Below are 23005 nucleotides of genomic sequence, written 5' to 3' on the forward strand. Positions count from 1 at the left end.
GCTAGGCGACAGGAGCCCCAGCGGCTCAGGCACGTGGGCGGAGGTGGAGTTCTCTCCTTTTCCCTGAAGTTTGTGGGCAAATGAGCAACTAAGCTTCAGCCCTATTTTCTATGTTGTGTTTTTCCATTCCTGATATTAAAACCATGGTAATGTCTCTACCTCTAATTAGAAGCAGAGAGACAAATTTTGCTTTGAAACAATCATAGGAAACAATGTCTGATTTTAAGAAACACCAAGACAAGTAGGACATTGCAAGGAAAAAAGAGACTGAGTCCTTACGTTAAGTGCTAAGTAAGCGTGTGTCAAGGAGTTTTTATCTGCTTGGCCAGAGGGATGGGCTCTTTGAGAAGAGAGAATTTTCTCCAAGGCCCTATCTTGGTTGCTCTAGAGAGATTAATTGCCTTTGCATCAGTTCTGGAGATGACTTAAACTGATCAAGTGAAGGTTCAGAACCATCACGCCCCAGGTGACCAGCAGGTGAAGGTCTTGGAGCCAGGAGATCTGGGATCAGTCTCAGCTCCCATCTTTGGCAACCATGTGGTCCAGGAACGGCCCTCTTCTCTCAAATCTTCCTCTGTAAATGGAAAGGATTCTGCTCTTTGATTGATCAGACATCTACAGGACACCCACCCGAGCCTGTCTCTTTGCTAGACCGTGGGGATGAAAAGCTAACCAACTGGTCCCTACCTCCAGGGAACTCAGGGGCTCTGATGAGAAAGGAAATAAGAAAATCAGCACTTAGGGCGCACTGGGGATGTTGATGGTCCGGGGTGGACACTGGGGAGCTGAGAGTGTCGCTCAGAAAAGACTTCTTCGAGTGGGCAACTCTTCAGCTGATTTGAAGGGAAGGGCATTCAGGACAAGGTGATTTCCAATCTGAAATGTTGAGTCTGACTGAGGTGTTGGGTCTCCAGGGTTCCATCCCAGCCCTCTCCTGGTCTGGTTAGTTCAAGCACTTAAACAGGTTTGGGGCAGGAGTGGAACAGCTGACAGTTCACTTCCTGCCAACCTTGCAGTGATACAGCTCTTGTCTGCTTATCTGGCTGTGCTGGGTGTTCATTGCATCCTGTGGGCTCTTGTTCCCCAACAGGGATCAAACCAGGCCTCCTGCGTTGGGAGCATGGCATTGTCACCACTGGCCCGCCAGGGAAGTCCCCCAAATGATATGGCTTTTGACAATTTTGTTTTAATTTAGAGGAATTTGGATTTTCACACATAAAATGAAACTTTATTATAAACCCCTTTACAGTCATACACCTATCAAATTCACGTCAATTTTAAAACCTCATAAAATGTACTGTTTGCCAGTAGGTAACTGAACTGGGGAAGAAGGGAAAGACAAAATGTACATGCAGATATATATTTGCAGCCGTAGAATGTTGAGACTCAAGGGCTCACGGCGGGGGCAGTCTGTCCAACTCCATTCACAGATGAGCCGGGGGGACCCACACGGTGAGTCAGTTCTTTCTCATTTTGCTTCACGGTGTGGAGTCAGGCATGTTAGCAAAGTTTGAAGATCTAGTAATCCAGCAGCATTCCTGTTACAGAGTATGGGCTCAGGAAATTCTGCAGAGCAGCCTTGAGTAAGGGGTTCCTATGGTTTCCACTCTGAACCTTAAGCTTTAGGGCAGGAGAGGTCTTGGCTGTGGGGACAGTCTCCTCTGTTTCCTGGAATGAAGAGGAAGGAGGCGCTGACCGTGAATCCCTGGTTGGACCATTGGCCACACATCTCCCCTACTGGGAGCACAGAGAGCGACTGTGATTCCTCCACTGACAGTTGACTGATTGAGGCTTCCCCTCTATATCGAGGAATGCTTGGTTTAGAAACTAAGGGCACATCATAAAGGGAAACCATTTGTGATGGTTGCATTAACCTAATTACCTGAAAATTGCTGGAGTGTGTGTTGATAATAAATTGTATTTTTTTTTTTGAAGTCACAAAGTGGGGCTTCCCAGCTTTGGCATGAAGTGGCCCTGGAGTTGCCCTTTTCACCTCTACCTGGGTGGCCTTTGACAGTGTGCTTAGGTACTGTTTAGTCATCAACACAACACCCACTCATAGGATGCTGTGAAAATTAAATGCCGTCTTTGTTTCAGGTCCCTAGGCCTATTCGTTAAAAATGTGTTCCTGCCTTTATAAACACAAATATTATGTCAAATGCCAAACAGATAAAATGGCTTTGACAACTAAAATTGAGAAATTCTACCATCAGATAATTAGAGTTTAGACTTGATGCCCAATTTCCAATTAAATTCAGATGTTGGTGAGAAGCTGATAAATCTGTTCATGAACAGGAATGGACTTGACACCATGTCACTGGTTTTCATATCAGCTCTTTCATTAAGTATGGGGCACACGATCTTGTTTGGGGCCCTCTTGTGTTGTTTTTTACCATTTTCTGCTTCTGTGATCTTAGAGAAATAACTAATTTAGGAAACATAGGCTTAGAAAAGGAAATTCAGTATTATTTTTAATGCTATGGATTTTAAGAAAATTATTTCTTTTCTGATCTCAAAAAGCTACCAAGACCATTTTTAATATTTTTTTCTTATATAAAAAGTAATTTTTAAGTAATTTAAAAATGATTTATAGGAGTCTACGCTCTGTAATTTTTCTCTTCTCTTTCTCTCCACCACCCTCCCATCCCGCTTCCTTCTTTCCACAAAGAAAGGGTTTAAAAAAGATGAGGCCTTAAACGGTCAGGTTCTGGGCTCTTATTTCCAGACTGCCCTCTAAGAAGTCAGCCTCGCTGTCCACACTGCCGCACACTCTCTTTGTCTGCCACCAGCTTCCTCCTTTTCTGAAGCCTTAGGGGCATTTGTCAATGGGAGTCTACAAATATTATTTCTAATTTCCATTTCTTGGATTACTAGGGAGGTTGATGCCCATTTCAATTTCTCCTTCTGAGTTAAGGTCCTTTCCTGCCCTTGGGTCGGGGGTGGAGGGGGGGGGGCATCTGCTTTGTCCTATTTTATAGCTTCTGGACTTTGAGACGTGTGATCCAAACACGCCTTTCTCAGCTTCCTGCACATCCTCTCCCACCACCACCACATCAACCGTGTATTAACGGAAACCCCCTGGACTTTGGCCTGTGGTGTACTCTTATCTTCGGCCTTCCTTGCTATTGACATTTTTTTCTTTCTGTGTCATCATGAGGGTTCTAATGGGAGGCTGGGAAGAAAATATCAGACTTGTTTAGCCCACTCCTATGCAAGGCCCACCATGAAGACTCAGCTTTTTAATGCCACTCACGACAACTTCAAACCCCGGGGCATAAAAGTTGGCATTGCCTGATTCCAGAAAGACTGTTCAGTTAAGTCATTAAAAGACAAAGGCTCACTGGATGTTTCTTTCTTAGTATTTTGTATAAAAGATGGAAATATTTTCTTGGGAAATTAAGAGGGGAGGAAATTACATGTTTGGTGGTATCTAGCACAGGATTAAAGAACTACTGTGGGGAAATAAAGAGATTTAAGACTATCTTTAGGAAATGCCAGAATGATTTACTGATGTTCACTTCATTATTAACTTCACTTCTATTTGCAGTGTTTTAATAGGCAGTGTTTTCTAGCTCCCCAGTTTAATTTTAACGGCTCTTCTGTGGCTTATGGTTGTACATAAACTGTTTTCTTTTTCCATATTAGTTCCTTATATGTATGTATCTTTTTTTACACGTGAAGAAATTGCATTTTCTGGTCATTGTTTCTGTATGATTCTCACGTCTCCTTGAGCACAGTCTTTAGACCATGGAGAAGTAACTGAAGTTTCAGTTAAGTAGTAACAGAACCCAAACAAATAATTCATAAGTTTTCCTTTCAGCCAGAAGAATCTCTGTATACCACTTTTTTAGTTGGGGGAAGTCACAGGTAGAAAGAATGTTCAGGATTTATTTCATTCATTGTTCTTCTCTATGACTGTAGAAAGAAGAATATTCCATTTTATTTGGCATAGGTAACTTCCAAATCTAGTTTGTGCCTGACAGACCCATGTGTGTTCGTGAGCTAGTGCTGTGTAACAAACGACCCCAGAATTTAGTAGCTTAAAACAACAGACATTTATTATCTTACGGTTTCTGAGTCGGAAATCCAGTGCAGCTTAGCTGTATCCTCTGGGGCAGGACTGGAGCTGCCTTTGTCTCCACGCTGCCTGGGGGGAGTGTCTGCTCCCAGACTCACTGTGTGCTTCTTGGCCAACGGCCACCCTCATGACCTTGACCCCATGAGCCTCTCCATGGGACGGCTCATAGCATGACTCCAGGCCTCCCTCAGAGAGAGTCAGCAAGAGAGTCAGTGAGCAAGCAGGGGAGTTGCTGTCTGTTTTGTAATTTCGTCTTGAAAGTGATACGCCACCACTTGTTATTTTCCAGAAGCCACTGTGGCCACCCCCAAGTCAAGGGGAGCGTGAATACGAGAGGCAGGGATCTCCGGAGCCCTCCCGGGGGCTACCTCCGTGCCGTGTAAGGACTTCTTTCTGTGGAGTTTCAATTACGATTCTGGGCATCAGAAGGCATGAAAATATTGCCCCCTCTAGTCGAACTGCTGTTGCTGGATGTGGAGGAAGGGACTTTCCTGCCAGTTAAAGCCACAGGGTCGGTGACTACTTTCAGGCTGTCCCCACACACATCTCTGTCTCACAGACTCCTCAGGAACTGGCCAACTGACCCACTTACCCACACTTGCAATGGTCACCAGTCACTTCTCTGTTTGAATTCCTCTCTGAGCTTGGAAGCCCCAACCTTCTTCTTCCCAGCCCCACCGGCCTCTGAAGCAAATGGACAGCTGTCAGGGGCTTTTACTGTAAACTGTGTGGAAGCCAGCTGGACTAAACCAAAATGAGGAACAGCGGAAAAGTGTGGAAAATTACAGAAATCCACACAAGGGCAAGGCTAGCTCTCCTAGGAAGAAGGGGGTAATATTGAGGGAGAGGTCAAGAATCTGCCTGCCATGCAGGAGACTCAAGAGACGCCGGTTTGATGCCTGGGTTGGGAAGATCCCCTGGAGGAGGAAATGGCAACCTACTCCAGTATTCTTACCTGGAAAAATTCCATGGACAGCGGAGCCTGGTGGGATATAGTCATTGGGGTCGCAGAGTTGGACACAACTGAAGTGACTTAGCATGCATACACGCACAGTATTAACCCGGAGGCTCTGCTAAGGACCTTCCACACAGTGACTCCTCCTCTCTCAAACAAGCGCCACCTTGGGCTGTCATCCCCTGTCGTTTTCATTATTCCAGTTTAACCCCTAAGGAAACTGAGACCCCAGAGAAGAAGTCCCTCACTCAGGTTGACACAGTAACTGCCAGACTTAGGAGCAGAAGCCAGTCGGTCCAATTCCAGGCCCAAGGCCTTCCCACAACCCCACGGGACTTTTCCTGGCGGCCCTCTGGACCTGACTCCTGGTTCTGAGGTGGAAGTGAGTGGGTCACAGTCTTGTCTGAACTGTCAGTCTGCTCGGTCTCACCAAGGTGAAGTTCTCAGACTCCAGGCAAGGCTGTGGGGAGGGGATGGTGCCCTCCTCAGTTTCTTCCAGAACCTTCTTCGCTCTTTCAGGTTCACCTCAGGGCTCTTTTCCTTCTTCACACACAGGAGGCCTTTCAACATCCAGGCGTCTTGCCCACCCTCAGGCTCAGCATGGACGAGGAAGGGGCTTCATGCCTGCCCCTCCCTCAGGATTCTGTGAGCCCAGCCTGGGGCTGGACCCATGTGTGTGCACAGGGCTCCATTGAGGAGGCTGGTTCCACTTCCTAAGACCTGTGGGCAGAGCTCACGGCCAACAACCGCTGGAGGCCCCAGCCTGGCAGGCGTTCACTTTGTTTGCTGGCTGGGGTGTGCACTCCTGTGTAAGGAGATGGGTGCACGCGTACCTCCCTCCTGAAGAGGAGCAGAGCCATTCATAAGACTTTGGGGTCACGAATCCTTTGAAGAATCTATGGCCCGAGTAAAGGCTCAGCCTCTTCTTCCGCTGCTGGGCACCTGGGCTGAGCGTCAATCCCCATCACCAGGGCAGCTGCCTGGGGCCCCCACCTCCTCCCTGACCCCCACGCTGCTCCCCCCACCCAGGAGGGGCTGACCTATCAGCTCGTTGGCAGAACAGCCTCAACGGAGATTCCTTTGCTCACTTTACCTGTTTGCCTAGTTTCATCCCAGACATCTATTCAAGAACACAGCATCTTGGCAAAGCCTGCTATTGCATTTAGACCACATTAAGATCCTTCCGTGTTGCTCAGTGCAGCCACTCACATCCCACTCAGGGAAGAAGAGGAGGCAAACGCCATATTGACGGAAACTTCTCTTTTAAAAAATCTTTCAAGAAACGGGCCAGAATAAGCCGACTGCTGGGAGATTTTTTGTCCCCGGACACTCAGGCACAGCCAGAGCGTCTAGGCTCCTCTTTTCCATGTCCCTGCTCGGGGAGCTCTGCTATTCGACGTCATAAAGTCTCAGGGGAGCTTAAGGCGTGAAGCGATGGCTTTCTTTTTGGCAGTCACGTACAGACAGCCCTGTCAGGCGGGTGTCTCTGGAAATCTAGAAGACCATCCCCAGAACCTGACACTTCTTTTGGGCTCCGCTAATTCTACTGACAAGTTTAACCCCCCTGGACGATGTAGGGCCCAAAGTCTGTAGGATGAGGACCTGGTCCAGTGGGAGATGTTGGCTTCTGATCTTTTCCCCTCCCCGTGTCTCACTCTCCATCTCCCCAGTTGACCCTCCAGCTTTGCCATCTGCTGGGCAAAAAAAAAACTCAAGGAATGCAGCCGCCGTCACTTAATTTATTGTACCGTTCATGACAGTAAACATCTTCCAAAAATTCCATCAGGAGAGCCAGGCATGGTTTCCTTTGCCTGAATTCCTGTTAGGGACTCTTTTATTAAACACTCTTTTCCCAGATGTGTCTCCGCCGTCTCCCTTAAGGTTGTTTCCACGATTTCCCCCAGAACTAATGAACTTCTGCCTTTTGACCCCCTCTTTTAAAAAATTATCTAATAGGCATGTTTGCCCCTGGGCAGTCCTCAGGAACCTGTTCTATTTTAAAATGAACTGAAAAGATTTTTATCTCAGAAGTGCATGGCTTAAAAGAAAACAAGAGACAACATGAAAGTCTAACCCCAAAAGAGTGTCATTGGAAAGGCACAGTTAGATGAATGGGGTGGTGGTTAAGGCATTAGCTGGCCAACAGCAACATGGTATTTTTCTGTTTGGGTTTTTTTTTCCCCCCAGTGAGTTCAAAGAGTTTCAGAAAAAGTGCATCATGGGACTTAGTAGTAGGCAGACTTCCAGGTGTTACCTGGCACCTGCATCTTCTGAGGTCCTCTGTCTCACTGTCTTGACAGGAGTGTGTGTCACAGTATGTTCACTTCCACACTGGGCTTCTTGTAAGTGGGGGGCTTTGGGCTTTCTGCACCCCACCCTCTTCTCATAGGAAGCAAGTTACTTCTTGAGCATAACCTGGCAATTTTAGGAAGATTCTTTTTTTCATAAATGAAAATTTAGCTTTAGCATTATATCTGTCAGAATCCATCCCCCGCCATGATATATAATGGATATATCCATTATATCCATGCAAAATCCACAATTTTACACAATATTGAAGCAAAACTAACTAGTACTATCTCTGTGTGGCATAAGGGTATTTTGAAATAGCCAGAACAGTCTTAAGGATTTGCTGTCAAAGCTTGATTAACAGAAACTCTGGGAACACAAGCTCTGGTCTGTGTAGAAACTATGGAGCTGGCTATTTAGCAACTGGAATTGGGAAGCAGAGCCTGGGTTCTTGACCTTGGGGCGCTAAGGTATTAGTCTCCCATTGGTTTCACTGAAGCTCAGGGAGTGTCTTGAGCCGTGTAGGGCCCTGTGAGTGCCTGGAGGCGCAGAAACCAAAAGGTGGGCTATGGCCCCTGGCCTTGTGTCCTGCACATTCGTGAACCTGGCCCCACGCCCCTCTCAGCCGCCCACACCTCTCCTTGGATAGAGTGGCCGCTTCCCACTGCTCACGCCCCACGTGTTGGGGCTCCATCCTCTGCTCACAGCAGTCAGGATCCTGTACTTAGCTATCTTTTTGGCAGGACAGCGAATCGTTTCCGTTCCTGCCCATCTGCTGACAATCCATCAAGGACAGGTGCCATTGCCCATGACTCCTGAGCCTCCATTCACCCCAAACTGGGCAGGGCACCTTCCAGCTGAATCAAGTTTCAGGTTTTCTAGGCATCTTAATTTTACAGAATGAGGGTAACTGAGATCATTATAAAAAGGTTGGAATCTTTTAAAAACTGTATTCCCTTATGGCTTAGATGGTAAAGAATCCACCTGCAATGCAGGAGACCTGAGTTCAGTCCCTGGGTTAGGAAGATCCCCTGGCGAAGGGAATGGCAACCCACTCCAGTGTTCTTGCCTGGAGAATGCCATGGACAGAGGAGCCTGGTAGTTTACAGTCCATGAGATTGCAGAGTCGGACATGACTGAGTGACTAACACTTTCACTACCAAGAAAATGTGGAGGGTACAAATCAGAGATACAGACCTCATTGGGGGTTAATTGAGATGATGGGCTGTCATGCACAGGATTTAAAGACAGCGACATCTGATTTGAATGCTGGTTCTGAAACTTCAGTTGTGTGTATATGTGTGTGTGTGCACGCTCAGTAGTGTCCAGATATTTTGCAACCCCACAAACTGTAGCCTGCCAGGATGCTCTGACCATGGAATTCTCCAGGCAAGAATATTGGAGTGGGTTGCTATTCCCTTCTCCAGGGGATCTTCCTGACCCAGGGATTGAACCTGTGTTTCCTCCATTGGCAGGCGGACTCTTTACCACTGCACCATTTGGGATGCTCCTAGCTGGGTGGCCTGGGTAAAATTAGTGATGCTCTTAGGGCTTAGTTTCCTCATCTGTAAAATGGTCTCAGTAATACCAAGGTCAGAGTCTTTTTTCAGAGTGTACACGAAATTTAAAGTGAAGCTTTTTGAAGTGTAGATACTTGATCAAAAAAGGTAAATTTTCATCCTCTCCCTGCAGTCTCCTTGTCCGGCTGCTTGTTACTGTAAAAGCTGTGCAACCACGTCTGTGTTTCTAGCAAGAGCGGACCTTCCGACTTTATCAGTCTGTTCTGACCTTGTCTTCTGATGGGCAGGATAATTACATGGTGGGAGTCCTCCCCACCACTGGGGAAGAGACATGCATTTTTTTTTTTCTTTTAGTGCAAAAGCATTTTCTTTACAAAGGAGCATAGTCAATACTGCAGGCAGCATTTTGGTGGCGGAAACAGGCGTTGTCTGTCAATGAACATGAAGTGCTGCCCCTTTAGACCAGGGGAAGATTAAATCTGCAGCCCCCAATAGTAACCCCATATCCAAAAACTCCCAGTGAATGCCACATTGCTCTCTTTCCTACTAAACATGCGCACCTAAAGCTGTCTCTGCCTGATGGCCCCCAGCTTGGTGTCAAAAGGTTCATGGGCTTGCTAGTATGTTCACCTTATTTTGTGTTCATTTCTCTTCTTCCGTTGGGGGGAACTTTTTTTCTTAAACACATATGCCGCATTTTGCTTCTCCAGTCAAAAGAACCGTATTTCCATTTTATAGAAGTATTATGTACTATTTTTCAAATTATGGTTCCTCTACCATTGAAAATGGCATTATTTTTTGAGTTTATGAGTGAAATAGCTTAACCATCCAAACTCACACGCATCTCTCTCTAAATGGTTGGCTGCTTCTAACCTGTATTTATCCTCTATTATCTGCTTCTAAGAGGTTTGTGATGATGGGTATGTTAAAAACCACTCTTTGGTTCCTCTGCAACCTTAGGAAAATATTAAAAAGGAAGATTTACTTGGTAATTCATCTTCCTTTGCAAAAGGAGGAAGGTACCCTCTTTCTGTTCTGGTGATGGGGGGAAATTAACCATGACATCTGGGTGAAGAGAGCTTTAGCAGAGGAGGAGTGGGAGCATGCGGAAATGAGTGCCTGCTCGGCTCCATGTAAGATTTCTTTAACTTTTCAACCGCACAGCAATCTGCTACAGATTGCCTTGCAGTTCACCACCCACAGCATGGATCCAGGTCTCTCGGGTCTGCTCTGATGACTATATCAAATTCAACTCAGCAAATGTTTGCAGAGTGGCTGCTCTGCAGCAACAAGTGTCTGGAGGCTGGGGATACAGCAGTGGCTAAACAACCTGCAAAGACCCCTCCTGCGGGGTTGCCCCTGTAATGGGGTCCAGTCTGGGCAGATCTGAGAAGGCTTCACCTCACCCCTTGTCAGTCAGCCATTTTCAATTTAGTTGCTTCGTGCTTGGTCATGTCTGACTCTTTGCGACCCCATGGACAGCAGGCTCCTCTGTGCATGGAATTTTTCAGGCTCGAGTGGGTTGCCATTTCCTGTTCCTGGGAATCCTACCAACCCGGAGATCAAACCTGTGTCTCTTGTACCTCCTGTATTGTGGGGTGGATTCTTTACAGCTGAGCCACTAGGGAAGCCCATGAAAGGCCTGGAAACTATAAATACAGTGAAGGGTTTGGGGGCTCCATGTCCTTGTTGATGTCCTTCCTATTTGGCAATCTAACTCCTACTTAGCCATCAACACCCCATCCAGAAAACCTTCTCCGAGTCTATCCAGGCCCACTGCACTGGTCCCCTTCACTTTCCCTTGTGTGCTCTGTTTATCTCTCACCTAACTTGCTGTTTTGTTTGTAGTTAACTCACTTGGGGTCTGTCTCTCTTACTGGAGAGTGAGCAGCTTGAGATCAGGGCTCTTGTCTTGATCTGTATCCATTCCAGGCATTTGGTCCAGAGTGTTGGCGTGTAGTGGGTCCTCAATAAAAATGTGTGAAGTGACTGAGTGAAGGAATGAATAATGCTCAGAGACATGGGATACCCACAGTATCCATGGTACTTGCTTTCTATCTTTTTTTAAATTAATTTGTTTTTTAATTGAAGGATAATTGCTTTACAGAATTGTGTTGGTTTCTGCCAAACATCAACATTTCTGCCAAACATCAGTACTCTCTTTCTTTGTAGATAGCTTCCCCAGTGGCGCTAGTGGTAAAGAATCTGTCTGCTAATGCAGGAGGCATAAGAGACATGGGTTCAATCCCTGGGTCAGGAAGATCCCCTGGAGGAGGGCATGGTAACCCACTCTAGAATTCTTACCTGGAAAATCCTTTGGACAGAGGAGCCGCAGGGCTACCATCCATGGAGTCACCAAGAGTCGGGCACGACTGAAGCAACATAGCACACACACACATCTTTGTAGAAACTTTCCAAAACTCACACAAAGGCCAAGGTATTCTGAGTTAGTACTTCTTTATAACACCCAAGACCATTTTCCACAACAGTAACTTCTGGACACTGGAGGGAGAGGACTTGGCCCAGCGTGACGGTCATGACAGAGGCCTCAGGAATGTATAAAACCTTGTTCTCTGCTTTACCAAACCTGGGAGGGCAACCGATGCCCTAGGGGTGGAGCTACTCAGAGCTGAAGCCCTGGGAATAGCAGGGCTATTCCCTGCTAGTAGGACGGAGGAGAAAACAGGCTGCACAAACAGCAATGATATGCCGAGTGGTACCCGCAGCGTCACACCCGAGGCATCCCTGGCCCACATCCCAGGAGAGTGCCTGATGCCCCGAGGGTCTCAGGACAGGAGGAAAAGGCTCTCTAATGTTCACCGTGCAGTCTCAAAAAAGGACAGGGCTTCTTCATCCCACATAGGTTTCCTTGAACACATGATGATTAAACTACTTTGAATTTAGTTGAAAATGTTCCTATGTTGAATTATCCGTTCCCCAATAATGCTTATAACTGAGATATCCAGCCTTTGGATGCAACTCCAAGAATATTGCCAGTGTTTGGGGACTGAATTTTCATAGCTTTTCAACCCTTCTCCTTCCCGAAGACCCCCTTCCCCTTCCTGCTCCCCTTGGACCCACCCCCGATCCAAGGAAAGAGAAAGGGAAAAGCCTTCGCTGAGTCTGAAGCTCTGGATCTGCAGAGGGTTTGCTGGGTGCCTGTGTTCCTGCCTCTCAGGCTTCTCTCAACTGCCTCTCTGAGGTCATTTTTCTTCTTGTTCCTGTGACATAGGAACACCAGGGTGCAGTGTCTCTTCCTTTCATCTGTAAATGCGCAGTGTAAGGTAGAAATCTACAAGGATGGTGGAAGAACTTCGCAGTCACACTCCTGTGAGAAACAGCCTACAGACTAGGGCTGAGTCGGGAGGTAACTTGAGTTTCATATTCTTGAATGTACGATACCCCATACCTCACAACACACCTATCTGACGAGAGGCAACCTGCAGAAATCAAGGACTTTAGCCTTTTGAGGCTTTGATCTAACCTAGACCATGCCTTATTGTTGAGCATCTTTTCTGTTGATCATTGGTTTTCTTAAAATCACAGATAGATTTTAATATTTTGTTAAACCTCCCATTCTTTTTCAGTTCCATGAGTATTTATACACTTACATTTTTTAAAAACAATTTTTTGGTTGCCCTGGGTCTTCACTGCTACAAGAACTTTTCTCTAGTTGCGGTGAGCGGGGACCACTCTTGGTTGCAATGCTCAGGCTTCCGATTGCAGTGGCTTCTCTTGTGGAGCACAGGCTCCCAGGGCCACGGGCTTCGGTAGTTGCAGCACATGGGCTCAGTAGTTGTGGCTCCCGGGCTCTAGAGCACAGGCTCAATAGTTGTGATACACACAGCTTAGTTGCTTCACAGCATGTGGGATCTTCTCGGATCAGGGATCGAACCTGTGTCTCCGCATTGGCAGGTAGATTTTTTTTTTAACCACTGAGCCACTAGGGAAGCCCTATCCACTTGCTTTGAATCATACATTTTTCCACTGCAAAAACAAGCCATGTTTGATTAAGAAATTTAAATTTCTTGGTCACAAGAGAAGCCACTGCATTGAGGAGCCTGCACACCACAGCTAGAGAGTAGCCCCTGCTCACCGCAACTAGAGAAAGCCCAAAGATGTAACCTATGGTTTCCTGGAGTTGGGTCCAGCACATAGTCTCTGAATAAATATCTGTTGAATGAACTGAAAACACAGGATAATAGGAAGTAGACTCGGGATGATCCTATTTTTGTTTCAAGCATACATTTATATTCATAATTGGAAGAATATACCCTAAAGTATGACCTTGTTTTCCACGGGGAAAAGTATGAGGGTGTTGAACCTGTGTCCCCTGAATCGGCAAGCAGATTCCTAACCACTGGCCCACCAGGGAAGTTCCTGACCTGCTGATTTCTTATGGGTTCTGGGAAGCACCGAAAACAAGATGATGGCGTTACTGTGGACATACTCCCTCTGAAAATGACACAAACAACCACATGAGTGAGGACTGTAGCGGATGTATGGCTGCCGTGCCTAGGTGATCCCGTTAGGTCATTAAAGAACCAGTTTGGGGAAAGAGATACTGACTTTCCTCCCCGTGATCCACACGGAAGCCTTTGGCTTCCCAGAATTTTGAATCAAATGCAAAATCATTTAACTGAAAAAGTTTGAAACACCACGATTTTCCCTAACCATCTCTTGTACATTCTCCATAGTAGATGGGAAAGGGGGCTGTTCACACACTGGGATTCGAAGCCTGTATTTTTAAACTAGGGCTCCCCCGGGTTCTGTGTCTATAAATAGACCTGTCTGGGTGGTCTGCGAGGCCCTGAATTAAGAATAATGACACTGCTTTTGTCACATGGGCACTCCACAGGCTTCAGGCGAGACTGTGCTGTACAGAACCTTGCCTGTTGGAACCACATATGGCCGGGAGGCCTGGGGAGAAAGCAGAGTCCTTAGTGACTGTCCTCTCCTCGGGAGAGAGAGCTTTACCACCTCTTCCCTTAATGAGCCTGGAAACCACTGCTCCTGATGAGAAGGCAGACGCAGCCTAATATAGAGATGATCCACGAGTCTCTGATGACACCGGGAGTCATCCTCGCATTTCTACCTGGAGTTCTCCTCTCCCCATTCTTCCTCTCTGGGTTTAAGCTTTCCCTTCCAATCTCTTTGGTTTCTATTTTTTCCCTTTGGTCCCACGTCCATTTATTTCAACTCCCTCCTTCGTATAGCATTGGTAGATTCAGCACTACATGCAGTAGGTAAGAAGGGGCCTTCAAACAATGGGTGCAGCTGTGGGGTGTCTTGAAGGGGGTTGTTGTTGTTTTTCAGTCTCGACCGACTCTTTCGACCCCAGGGACTGCAGCACGCCAGGCTCCTCTGTCCTCCACTATCTCCTGGAGTTTGCTCAAACTCCCGTCCTTTGAGTCAGGGATGCTATCTAACCATCTCATCCTTGGCCTTCCCCTTCTCCTTTTGACTTCAATCTTTCCCAGCATCAGGATCTTTTGCACTGTATAAAATCATCTCTTTTTTTCCATTCTAGGCTTGTGAATGGATGTTATTTCTGAGTCCACTTCTTTTCTCTGTTTCCAACTAATGCGCTTATCTTTGCCCTGTAGTGCTACATTTATTTCTAAATACATGATTAAGGAACAAATCATAAAAGTAATGGTGTTTATGTCCCTGCCTATAAATGAAAAATAACATTTATTTTAGAATGACTCATATGAAAAGGAAAAAGATCGTTTTTATTACTACCCTCATAATGCTACTCTGTTATTATTTCAGACATCTGAGTCATTGGCTCAGATTATTTCATTTTATGATCATTTGCCTTAGCTATTTATTACTGAAATGCATTGCAATCAAAAGTCTGACATTTAAAATAATAGCTGAACTTTGTGATTTCTAAAATATGGAGACTTCCTTCATTAGAATGCAACATCAATAAAGCAAGGCCACATCCTCCTTGGTATCAGTTTTAATTGTGTGCCTCATTTCTGTGTATCAGTTCAGTTCAGTTCAGTTTCAGTCGCTCAGTCGTGTCTGACTCTTTGCAACCCCATGAATCGCAGCATGCCAGGCCTCCCTGTCCATCACCAACTCCCAGAGTTCACTCAGACTCACGTCCATCGAGACGATGATGCCATCCAGCCATCTCATCCTCTGTCGTCCCCTTCTCCTCCTGCCCCCAATCTCTCCCAGCATCAGAGTATTTTCCAATGAGTCAACTCTTTGCATGAGGTGGCCCAAGTATTGGAGTTTCAGCTTCAGCATCAGTCCTTCCAATGAACACCCAGGACTGATCTCCTTTAGGATGGACTTGTTGGATCTCCTTCTAGTCCAAGGGACTCTCAAGAGTCTTCTCCAACACCACAGTTCAAAAGCATCAATTCTTCGGCGCTCAGCTTTCTTCACAGTCCAACTCTCACATCCATACATAACCACTGGAAAAACCATAGCCTTGACTAGACGGACCTTTGTTGGCAAAGTAATGTCTCTGCTTTTCAAAGTGCTATCTAGATTGGTCATAACTTTCCTTCCAAGGAGTAAGCATCTTTTAATTTCATGACTGCAATCTCCATCTGCAGTGATTTTGGAGCCCAGAAAAATAAAGTCTGACACTGTTTCCACTGTTTCCCCATCTATTTCCCATGAAGTGATAGGACCAGATACCCTCATCTTAGTTTTCTAAATGTTGAGCTTTAAGCCAACTTTTTCACTCTCCACTTTCACTTTCATCAAGAGGCTCTTTAGTTCCTCTTCACTTTCTGCCATAAGGGTGGTGTCATCTGCATATCTGAAGTTATTGATATTTTTCCCGGCAATCTTGATTCCAGCTTGTGCTTCTTCCAGCCCAGCGTTTCTCATGATGTACTCTGCATATAAGTTAAATAAGCAGGGTGACAATATACAGCCTTGACATACTTCTTTTCCTATTTGGAACCAGTCTGTTGTTCCATGTCCAGTTCTAACTGTTGCTTCCTGATCTGCATATAGGTTTCTCAAGAGGCAAGAATAGTTATTCTTGTGTTTATGCTTTCATATGTACAGGACAGAACAAAAATGTCAAACGTAGGTCGTGTTGTAGTCAGGGGTCATGACCTACAGTAATGGGAATTTTTTTTTGTATGCGTATCCATTTGCCAGCAAAATATTAAAAGATGACTCAAATTGTTTTGCTATGGGAAAACATTCTCTACTTTTTTGTTGTTATTGTTATGTAACATTATTAATATTATATGTTTATTGTGTCTTTCTGCTCACCTTCCCATATTTCAAAGGGCCATTCACATTGACAGGTAGGTTCTACATCTATTATCAATTGCAAAAGATTTTCTTTGTTCCAAAGGCCACATGATCTTAATGTCTCTGTTACATCTTGTTAATATTGTTTCACTTTGTTTTATTTTTGTTTTCAAGTAAAGCTAATCTCCCAAAGAATGTCCTATGAGGAAACAGAGAGCCCTAAACACCCAATAATGAACTCCAGATTTCTTATGTGAAATGTTTAAGACATTAGTTTAGTTCCAGGATTTTAACACAAAGTATCAATTTTAACCACCAGTAAATTCTAACCTGAGAGCCATTCTCTAAATAGAAGTATAGAATTAATGAGACTATTGATTCTGGAAAGGTCAGTATCTGTTTGATGGTAAAATAATTTTGTCATGTGTGCTAAGTCGCTTCAGTCATGTTGAACTCTCCACGACCTCTATGGGATTCTCCAAGCAAGAATACTGGAGTGGCTTGCCATGCCCTTCTCTAGGGCATCTTCCCTACCCAGAGATCAAACCCAGGTCTCCTGCATTGCAGGCAGATTCTTTACCATCTGAGCCAGTAGAGAATACATTAATTGCATAGTCTCAGATAATATAGCACCTAGAAAATGGCTGTATCCTTCATGTATAGACATCAAATACAAATAATTCTTTTTCTTAAAGATTTGAGAAGATTGCTATTAGAACTGAAAAAATTCCCTGTAATCTTTTTTCAGTGCTATATGGTCTAATTATTACCTGGAAGGACCTTTCTTTACCTCTGTTGTAGAGTGAGTTGACAGTTTGTAGTAGATATTTAATCATCATGTCTAAAGGCAAACAGCTCACTGATGTATATCATAGGAGCGAGATTATTATACAAACTTTTCATCATGATAGCCTTTGTTTTGTCTGGTGCTAAATTAACTCATTTCTTTTATGTTATGAAAATGCATGCTTTCAGATTCTTTTTTTTCCCCTCCTGCCACTTTCTCATTGAGCTTTATGAAGACAAAGATGTTTGTAGCCGGTTACCCACCCAGCTCTGGGTTGTATGTAGGTCACAATTCTTCAGACCGAGAGAGAGGACTCCATTTGGCGTTTATATCTTTGGCAGCTGCACCCTCGTCTTGTATCCGATCCAGGCCCTCGGGGGAAGGCGTCTTCCTCATCACAGATGGCTCTCAGAATTGGAGAGCCCAGCCACGGTTGCTCAGAAATGTGAAGAGCCGTTTTCAAGTTGTCTGAGCTCGAGCTAAGGATTTTCTTTGCCTCTCACAGTGCTTCAGCTATTAGGTCGCGCCAGCGGCTATGGGTTGGCTGAGATTTTCCCATCGGTCTTAGCTCCTCCTGGGGGTTTGGTGATCACCGTCCTGAGCTGGGTCTGCTTATTCCTGAGTCTGCACCAGCAGGACTGCAGATGCTCTCGGCTTTTTCTGAACAGCAGCTTGAAGGTGTCAGTGTAGCCCTGATCTCCTTGTTTGCTTGGGGATCTGAATTCTTTTATACAAAGCCATGCCCAAGACTTCAGTGAGTAACCGAACGTTGTCCTTTGAAATACAGAGAGCGCCTGCTACCAACATATGGTGCTTCATCTGCTAGAACTTTAGAGAGTGTTGCACAGACTCAGCTCAGGTGCAGTCCTGTCTTTTCTTATGGGCAGAAGCATCCTAGACAGGACAGATCCTTAGCACCCGTTTGAAGGAGGTTCTAACAAGCTTAGAAGAGAGAGAAGCAAGTTCTGGACACAGAGTACATTGTGATCTTGATGGTATGGCTGACTTGACTTCCCTGCAATTTTCTCTATAACTATAAAATTCAGTGAATAGGTCCCATTCATTCAACTACTCAACAAATACTTGTCAAATACCTACCCTATGTGAGGCATCATGCCCAGTGCTATGAAGGACACACGCTGACCAGGGCCCAGTCCACCCTCGGGAATTCCAGTCCAGTGAGGTTCATGACGCATGTCCACAAACAGGCACAAGTACCCCATCGCGAGAAACAAACAAAGATACTAGGGAAGTTTACAAAAAGAAACCAGTTCTTTGGCTTGGGGGTAAGCCAAGAAAATCTTGTCACCAGGTCTTTATGGAAACTTGAAAGTTGGGGAGGCTTTAACACGGTGAGATGGGGGTGGGGGTGCTCCAGACACCAGGGCTGGGTCACAGGCCCATCTGGGAAGGTGGAGACGACAGGAGGCCTCCAGAGTCATCAACCTGGAGACATGGCTGGGTGGCCCTGCATACAGTGCCCTTGGGACAAGAAACCATTTAGGACATGGCTTACTCACTAACAGGGCTTCCCTGGTGGCTCAGCGGTAAAACTACCTGCAGTGCAGGACACCCAGATTCGATCCTGGATTGGGAAGAGCCTCTGGAGGAGGAAATGGCAACCCACTCCAGTATTCTGGCCTGGAAAATCCCATGGACAGAGGAGCCTGGCGGGCTACAGTCCATGGGATCGCAAAGAGTTGGACACGACTCAGCGACTAACATGTTGACTTTGACTTGACTTACTCGTTAATGACATCTTGCTCTGGGAAGGCATACCTTTACAACTATGAACAGGCAACCTCTGAGGTCAACCAAGTTACATTTCAGAACCAAAAGGGAAAAACAAAAATACTGAAGATCCACTAAATCTCCTTCACGGGAGGGTTCTGACAGCACTCAAGTCTCCATCCTTGGAGAGGCCAATGGAGCTAAATAAACTCCATCCCTAAAAGCTCAAGGTGGGTCCCATCCTGTGGACTGGTCATCCAGGTCACATTGCCCAGCTATGACCTGGGTGCAGCTGCTGAACAACTGTTCCGGTTGCTTCTTATTCAAACTCATCAATAATGAGAAAGAGGAGAAGGTTGGGCTGTTGTATTCTCTGCCCTTATTCAAACAGCCATTCATTTGTTGAATTCTGAATTTAAATTCTAGAAAAATCCTCTCAACACAATTGATCATTTTTATAACCATTTTATTAAAAAAAAAAAAGAGGTATACCTAGAGTAGGTTCTTTTAGACTAAAAATATTTTTGACTAATCTATATAAACCGAAATGTATTAGTATCAGGGGTCAGTTTTATGCCTTCAGTAACGGACTGTGTTTATTTCTTTTCTAAAAAAAATCCTTTTATTCTATATTGCTGGATAGCCAGCAATTAATAATAATTAATAATCTTGTGATAGTTTCAGGTGAACAGCAAAGGGACTCAGCCATGCATATACATGTCTCCATTCTCCCCCAAACTCCCCTCCTTGAACTGTGTTGATTTCTGATTGTGGTACACTAGCCTGGTGGGCTGCCGTCTATGGGGTCGCACAGAGTTGGACACGACTGAAGCAACTTAGCAGCAGCAGCAGCAGCACATTTTCAAGGCTTAACACAACTTCAGGTGGCTTTTTATATGACAATAAGAGGAACAAAGATAAAGCCATATTTATGACACAAATGCTTTTTAATGATCTTTAGAGCCTGAGTTCCTTGCTATTAACTTGATTGACATCACAGTCAGAGATTTAATCAATAGCCTTGCAGCAATTGATATTTATCACCAGCTCTTCACAGACGCTCCATGTCAGAGTCTGCACATGCTCCATTTACCGTAATGGACATGCCCTGAGAAGGTGTTTATTTCTGTAGCCCACGGCACTGCACCATATCCCAGAGCTGGGCCACAGTCCGGTGTGAAGATTTCAGTGCAGTATTAAATGATTGTCACTTTATATTTAATCTCTGAAGGGGAGATGGTCATTTCATGACAGTCCCCTGGGACTGAGACCCATGCTCCTCTCTTAAGCAAAGCTTTCCAACCCTTTCTCTTCTAGCTCCCTCTCTTTGTTTGGGGTTGAGTGTCTGAAGAGCCTCCCCTGGTGAGGCAGACCATCTAGGAGGCACTTTGCACTCTGGGTGTTACGACTCTGTGAGTCCGTGAGGTGTTCCTTGATGCCACGGTGTTCCTAAATGTGGTGACAACAGACTGACCATGGTCCCTGCGGGGCTCATCCTTCACTGGGCTCCAGGCACCAGGCTGGTCTTCACTCTGCCTCTCAACACCTCCATGGAGTCAAGGGTCAATGACGGTGGGTCAGGGCAGTGCTTAAAGCTGCCTTGGCTCCTGGGTCCCTGGAGCTGGCTGGCATAGATGTCCGTCTGTCGCAAGGGCACCTCTCCCCAACTCATCAAGACCCTGCTGCGTGTCAGTGCATTCACTGGGGACAGTGAAGGGGGCTTGAGAGTCAACTTGGGCCCTGTTTATCCATTGGTAGCTCATCTTCTTCTGGAAGGGCATGTTCAGTTCAGTTCATTTGCTCAGTCGTGTCCAACTCTGCGACCCTATGGACTGCAGTTCACCAGGCCTCCCTGTCCATCACCAGCTCCTGGAGTTTACCCAAAGTCATGTCCATTGAGTTGGTGATGCCATCCAACCATCTCATCCTCTGTCATCCCCTTCTCCTCCTATTTTCAATCTTTCCCAGCATCAGGGTCTTTTCTAGTGAGTCAGTTCTTCGAATCACATGGCCAAAGTATTGGGGTTTCAGCTTCAGCATCAGTCCTTCCAATGAACACCCAGAACTGATCTCCTTTAGGATGGACTGGTTGGATCTCCTTCCAGTCCAAGGGACTCTCAAGAGTCTTCTCCAACACCACAGTTCAAAAGCATCAATTCTTCGGTGCTCAGCATTCTTTATGGTCCAACTCTCACATCCATACATGACTACTGGAAAAACCATAGCTTTGACTAGATGGACCTTTGTTGGCAAAGTAATGTCTCTGCTTTGTAATATGCTGTCTAGGTTGGTCATAGCTTTCTGCCCGCCTACATCCTTTTAGTCCTTTTGGGAAACTGGTCCACCAGTACGTTTCCATATCTCATTAACGTCTTTTGGATAGATTAGGTCCAAAATGTTGAAAAAATACTTTCTTGTCTTTTGAGGGTGGCTTGCAGTTCTCTGCATTCTGTGCCCTAAGCTGTCTGACCCAGAGAGGAAAGACCGGGTCTGATGAAAATTGGTTCTAAGCCAGTGTCTCCTGTGTTAACACGATTCCAGGACTGGGTGGAGAATCATGTAATTCATGTGCCATGTTTCCAACACAAAGGGTGCAAGCTCTGTGCATCTTACATCGATTATACAAGCAGGATTATTTTCATTTTTCTGCCAGTGTTTTTCCGAGCAGCCAAGGGTTATCTTAGCTGAGAAGGGAGGGTTAAACTGTCCACGAGAGAGAACTGCAGACCTCCCCAAATGTAGATATTTAACACAGATGAATTTTTAATGGAAATCAATTTTGCTTCTCAAAAAAAAAAAAAGCCTATAGGTTCTTGGAAAACACAGACTGCTTACTGTTGATTACTGACATTGTATTTCCTCTCTTTCTCCCCTCCCTTTCTGCTTCCCCCACCTGTTGGCAGCTGCCCGTACCTAGCAGTGAAAATCACTCCCGCCATCCCGGTGGTCGGTGGCATCTTGTTCTTCTTTGTGATGGGGACCCTGCTGCGCACCAGCTTCAGTGACCCTGGCGTCCTTCCACGAGCCACGCCTGATGAAGCCGCCGACCTGGAAAGGCAAATAGGTAACCCTGAAGGTCCGCCCTTAGCCTGTCTGTGGTCACTGCCCACCTGTGCTCAGCCCCAGTGCGGGAGGATGGGTGAGGAGCCCTTGCAGGAGGGGCTGAGTCCCTGGGGAGGAGTCCCGATGTCTTCATTCACTTGGCCCGAGGATGACCTGAGTAGGAGGTGGGATGGAAAGTGGTTGGAGGTAAGGCCGAGGGACTGGTGCGCTGGAGTTGGGCTGGTGGTACCGGCAGGCAGGCCACCACCAGCCAGGCTCTCTGAAATCCGAGTGTCTGAGTCCGCTCTGAGAAGGCGCCTGCAGAAGGCACTGCTGTGAAAGCTGTGGTTCTTGGTGGCTGCTCTTTCCTCTGCTTTCTAGAATATCAAGCGGGAAAGGTTACACCTTAGACTCTGTCCTATTTATCCAGCCTGGGCTCCAGGATTTCTTTATTAAGGTTTGACAAAGATAATATATTTCTGATATATATTGAGATGAATGGCTTTATTTTTCCTTAGATATTGGAAAGCCCGGGATTAAAAACTTACAGCAATCCATTTTAAAGATATTAAAAAACCAATCCCTATCCCTCATACAAAGAACCCTTAAAATCTCTTTTTTAATTAAAAAGAGAGCTCCCGCTTGCTCTTAAAAGTTTGCCTTTGTGAATGTGTAGCTTTGCCGTGGTGCAGCAATCATTTGGCAAGCGTGGCAGGGGCAGTGTGGTGTCTCAGTGTGAATGTGAAGGTTAGGTGTGAAAAATCACTCGACAGAAATAGTTCTCTCCCAGTGGGCGTCCCTTCCCAGCCCACTTGGCTGAAAGACCCTCACTTTCCATCGTGTAAAGTGGTACAATTAGGGTCTTGAAAAACAGTGCCTCTCTGGTTCACTTCCCCAAATGCTGAAGCACAGTCATGGCCTTCTCTGAGCATCTGCCTTCATCCTTCATCCTTGGGAGTGGAGCAGTAGAGGGGTCAATAATGGGAGTGTGTGTGAGTTTTCTGCTGGGCTGCAGACAGCTTCTTCTGTCCTGGGGTAGTAAAGTAGGGAGACAATCTCTTTCTTAGCCACCACGTATTGAGATTTGAATACAGGGCAATAATCTATAGTGTAAAGCCTTTGGAGCCCAAGAAGATAAAATCTGTCACTGCTTCCACTTTTTCCACTTCTATTAATATTTGCCATGACATGATGGGAGTGGGTGCCATGATCTTAGTTTTTGTAATGTTGAATTTCAGGCCAGGTTTTTCACTCTCCTTTTTCACCCTCATCAAGAGGCTGCATTTATATAGCTCATCAATAATTTGTAAAGGCCACCCATGATGATCATTGAATTTGATCACATCCCGGAAATTTTGTGAGGAAGA

At 45.7% G+C, this 23005-nt stretch overlaps 1 protein-coding gene across 4 annotated transcripts in view; it reads left to right on the top strand.

Annotated features, from left to right (window-relative positions):
* ZDHHC14 (zinc finger DHHC-type palmitoyltransferase 14) overlaps positions 1-23005 on the top strand; it is a 291942-nt gene that overhangs the window by 148274 nt on the left and 120663 nt on the right. For 2 of the 4 annotated variants that reach the window (XM_019967634.2, XM_019967637.2), the window contains exon 2: positions 21500-21672. In XM_019967634.2, coding sequence (XP_019823193.2) covers positions 21500-21672 — 173 coding nt within the window. The remainder of the gene's footprint in view (positions 1-21499; positions 21673-23005) is intronic. The other 2 variants (XM_019967635.2, XM_019967638.2) reach the window with 1 other exon arrangement.

This window comes from Bos indicus, chromosome 9, assembly GCF_029378745.1.
Source record: "Bos indicus isolate NIAB-ARS_2022 breed Sahiwal x Tharparkar chromosome 9, NIAB-ARS_B.indTharparkar_mat_pri_1.0, whole genome shotgun sequence".
Taxonomy (NCBI): Eukaryota; Metazoa; Chordata; class Mammalia; order Artiodactyla; family Bovidae; genus Bos; species Bos indicus.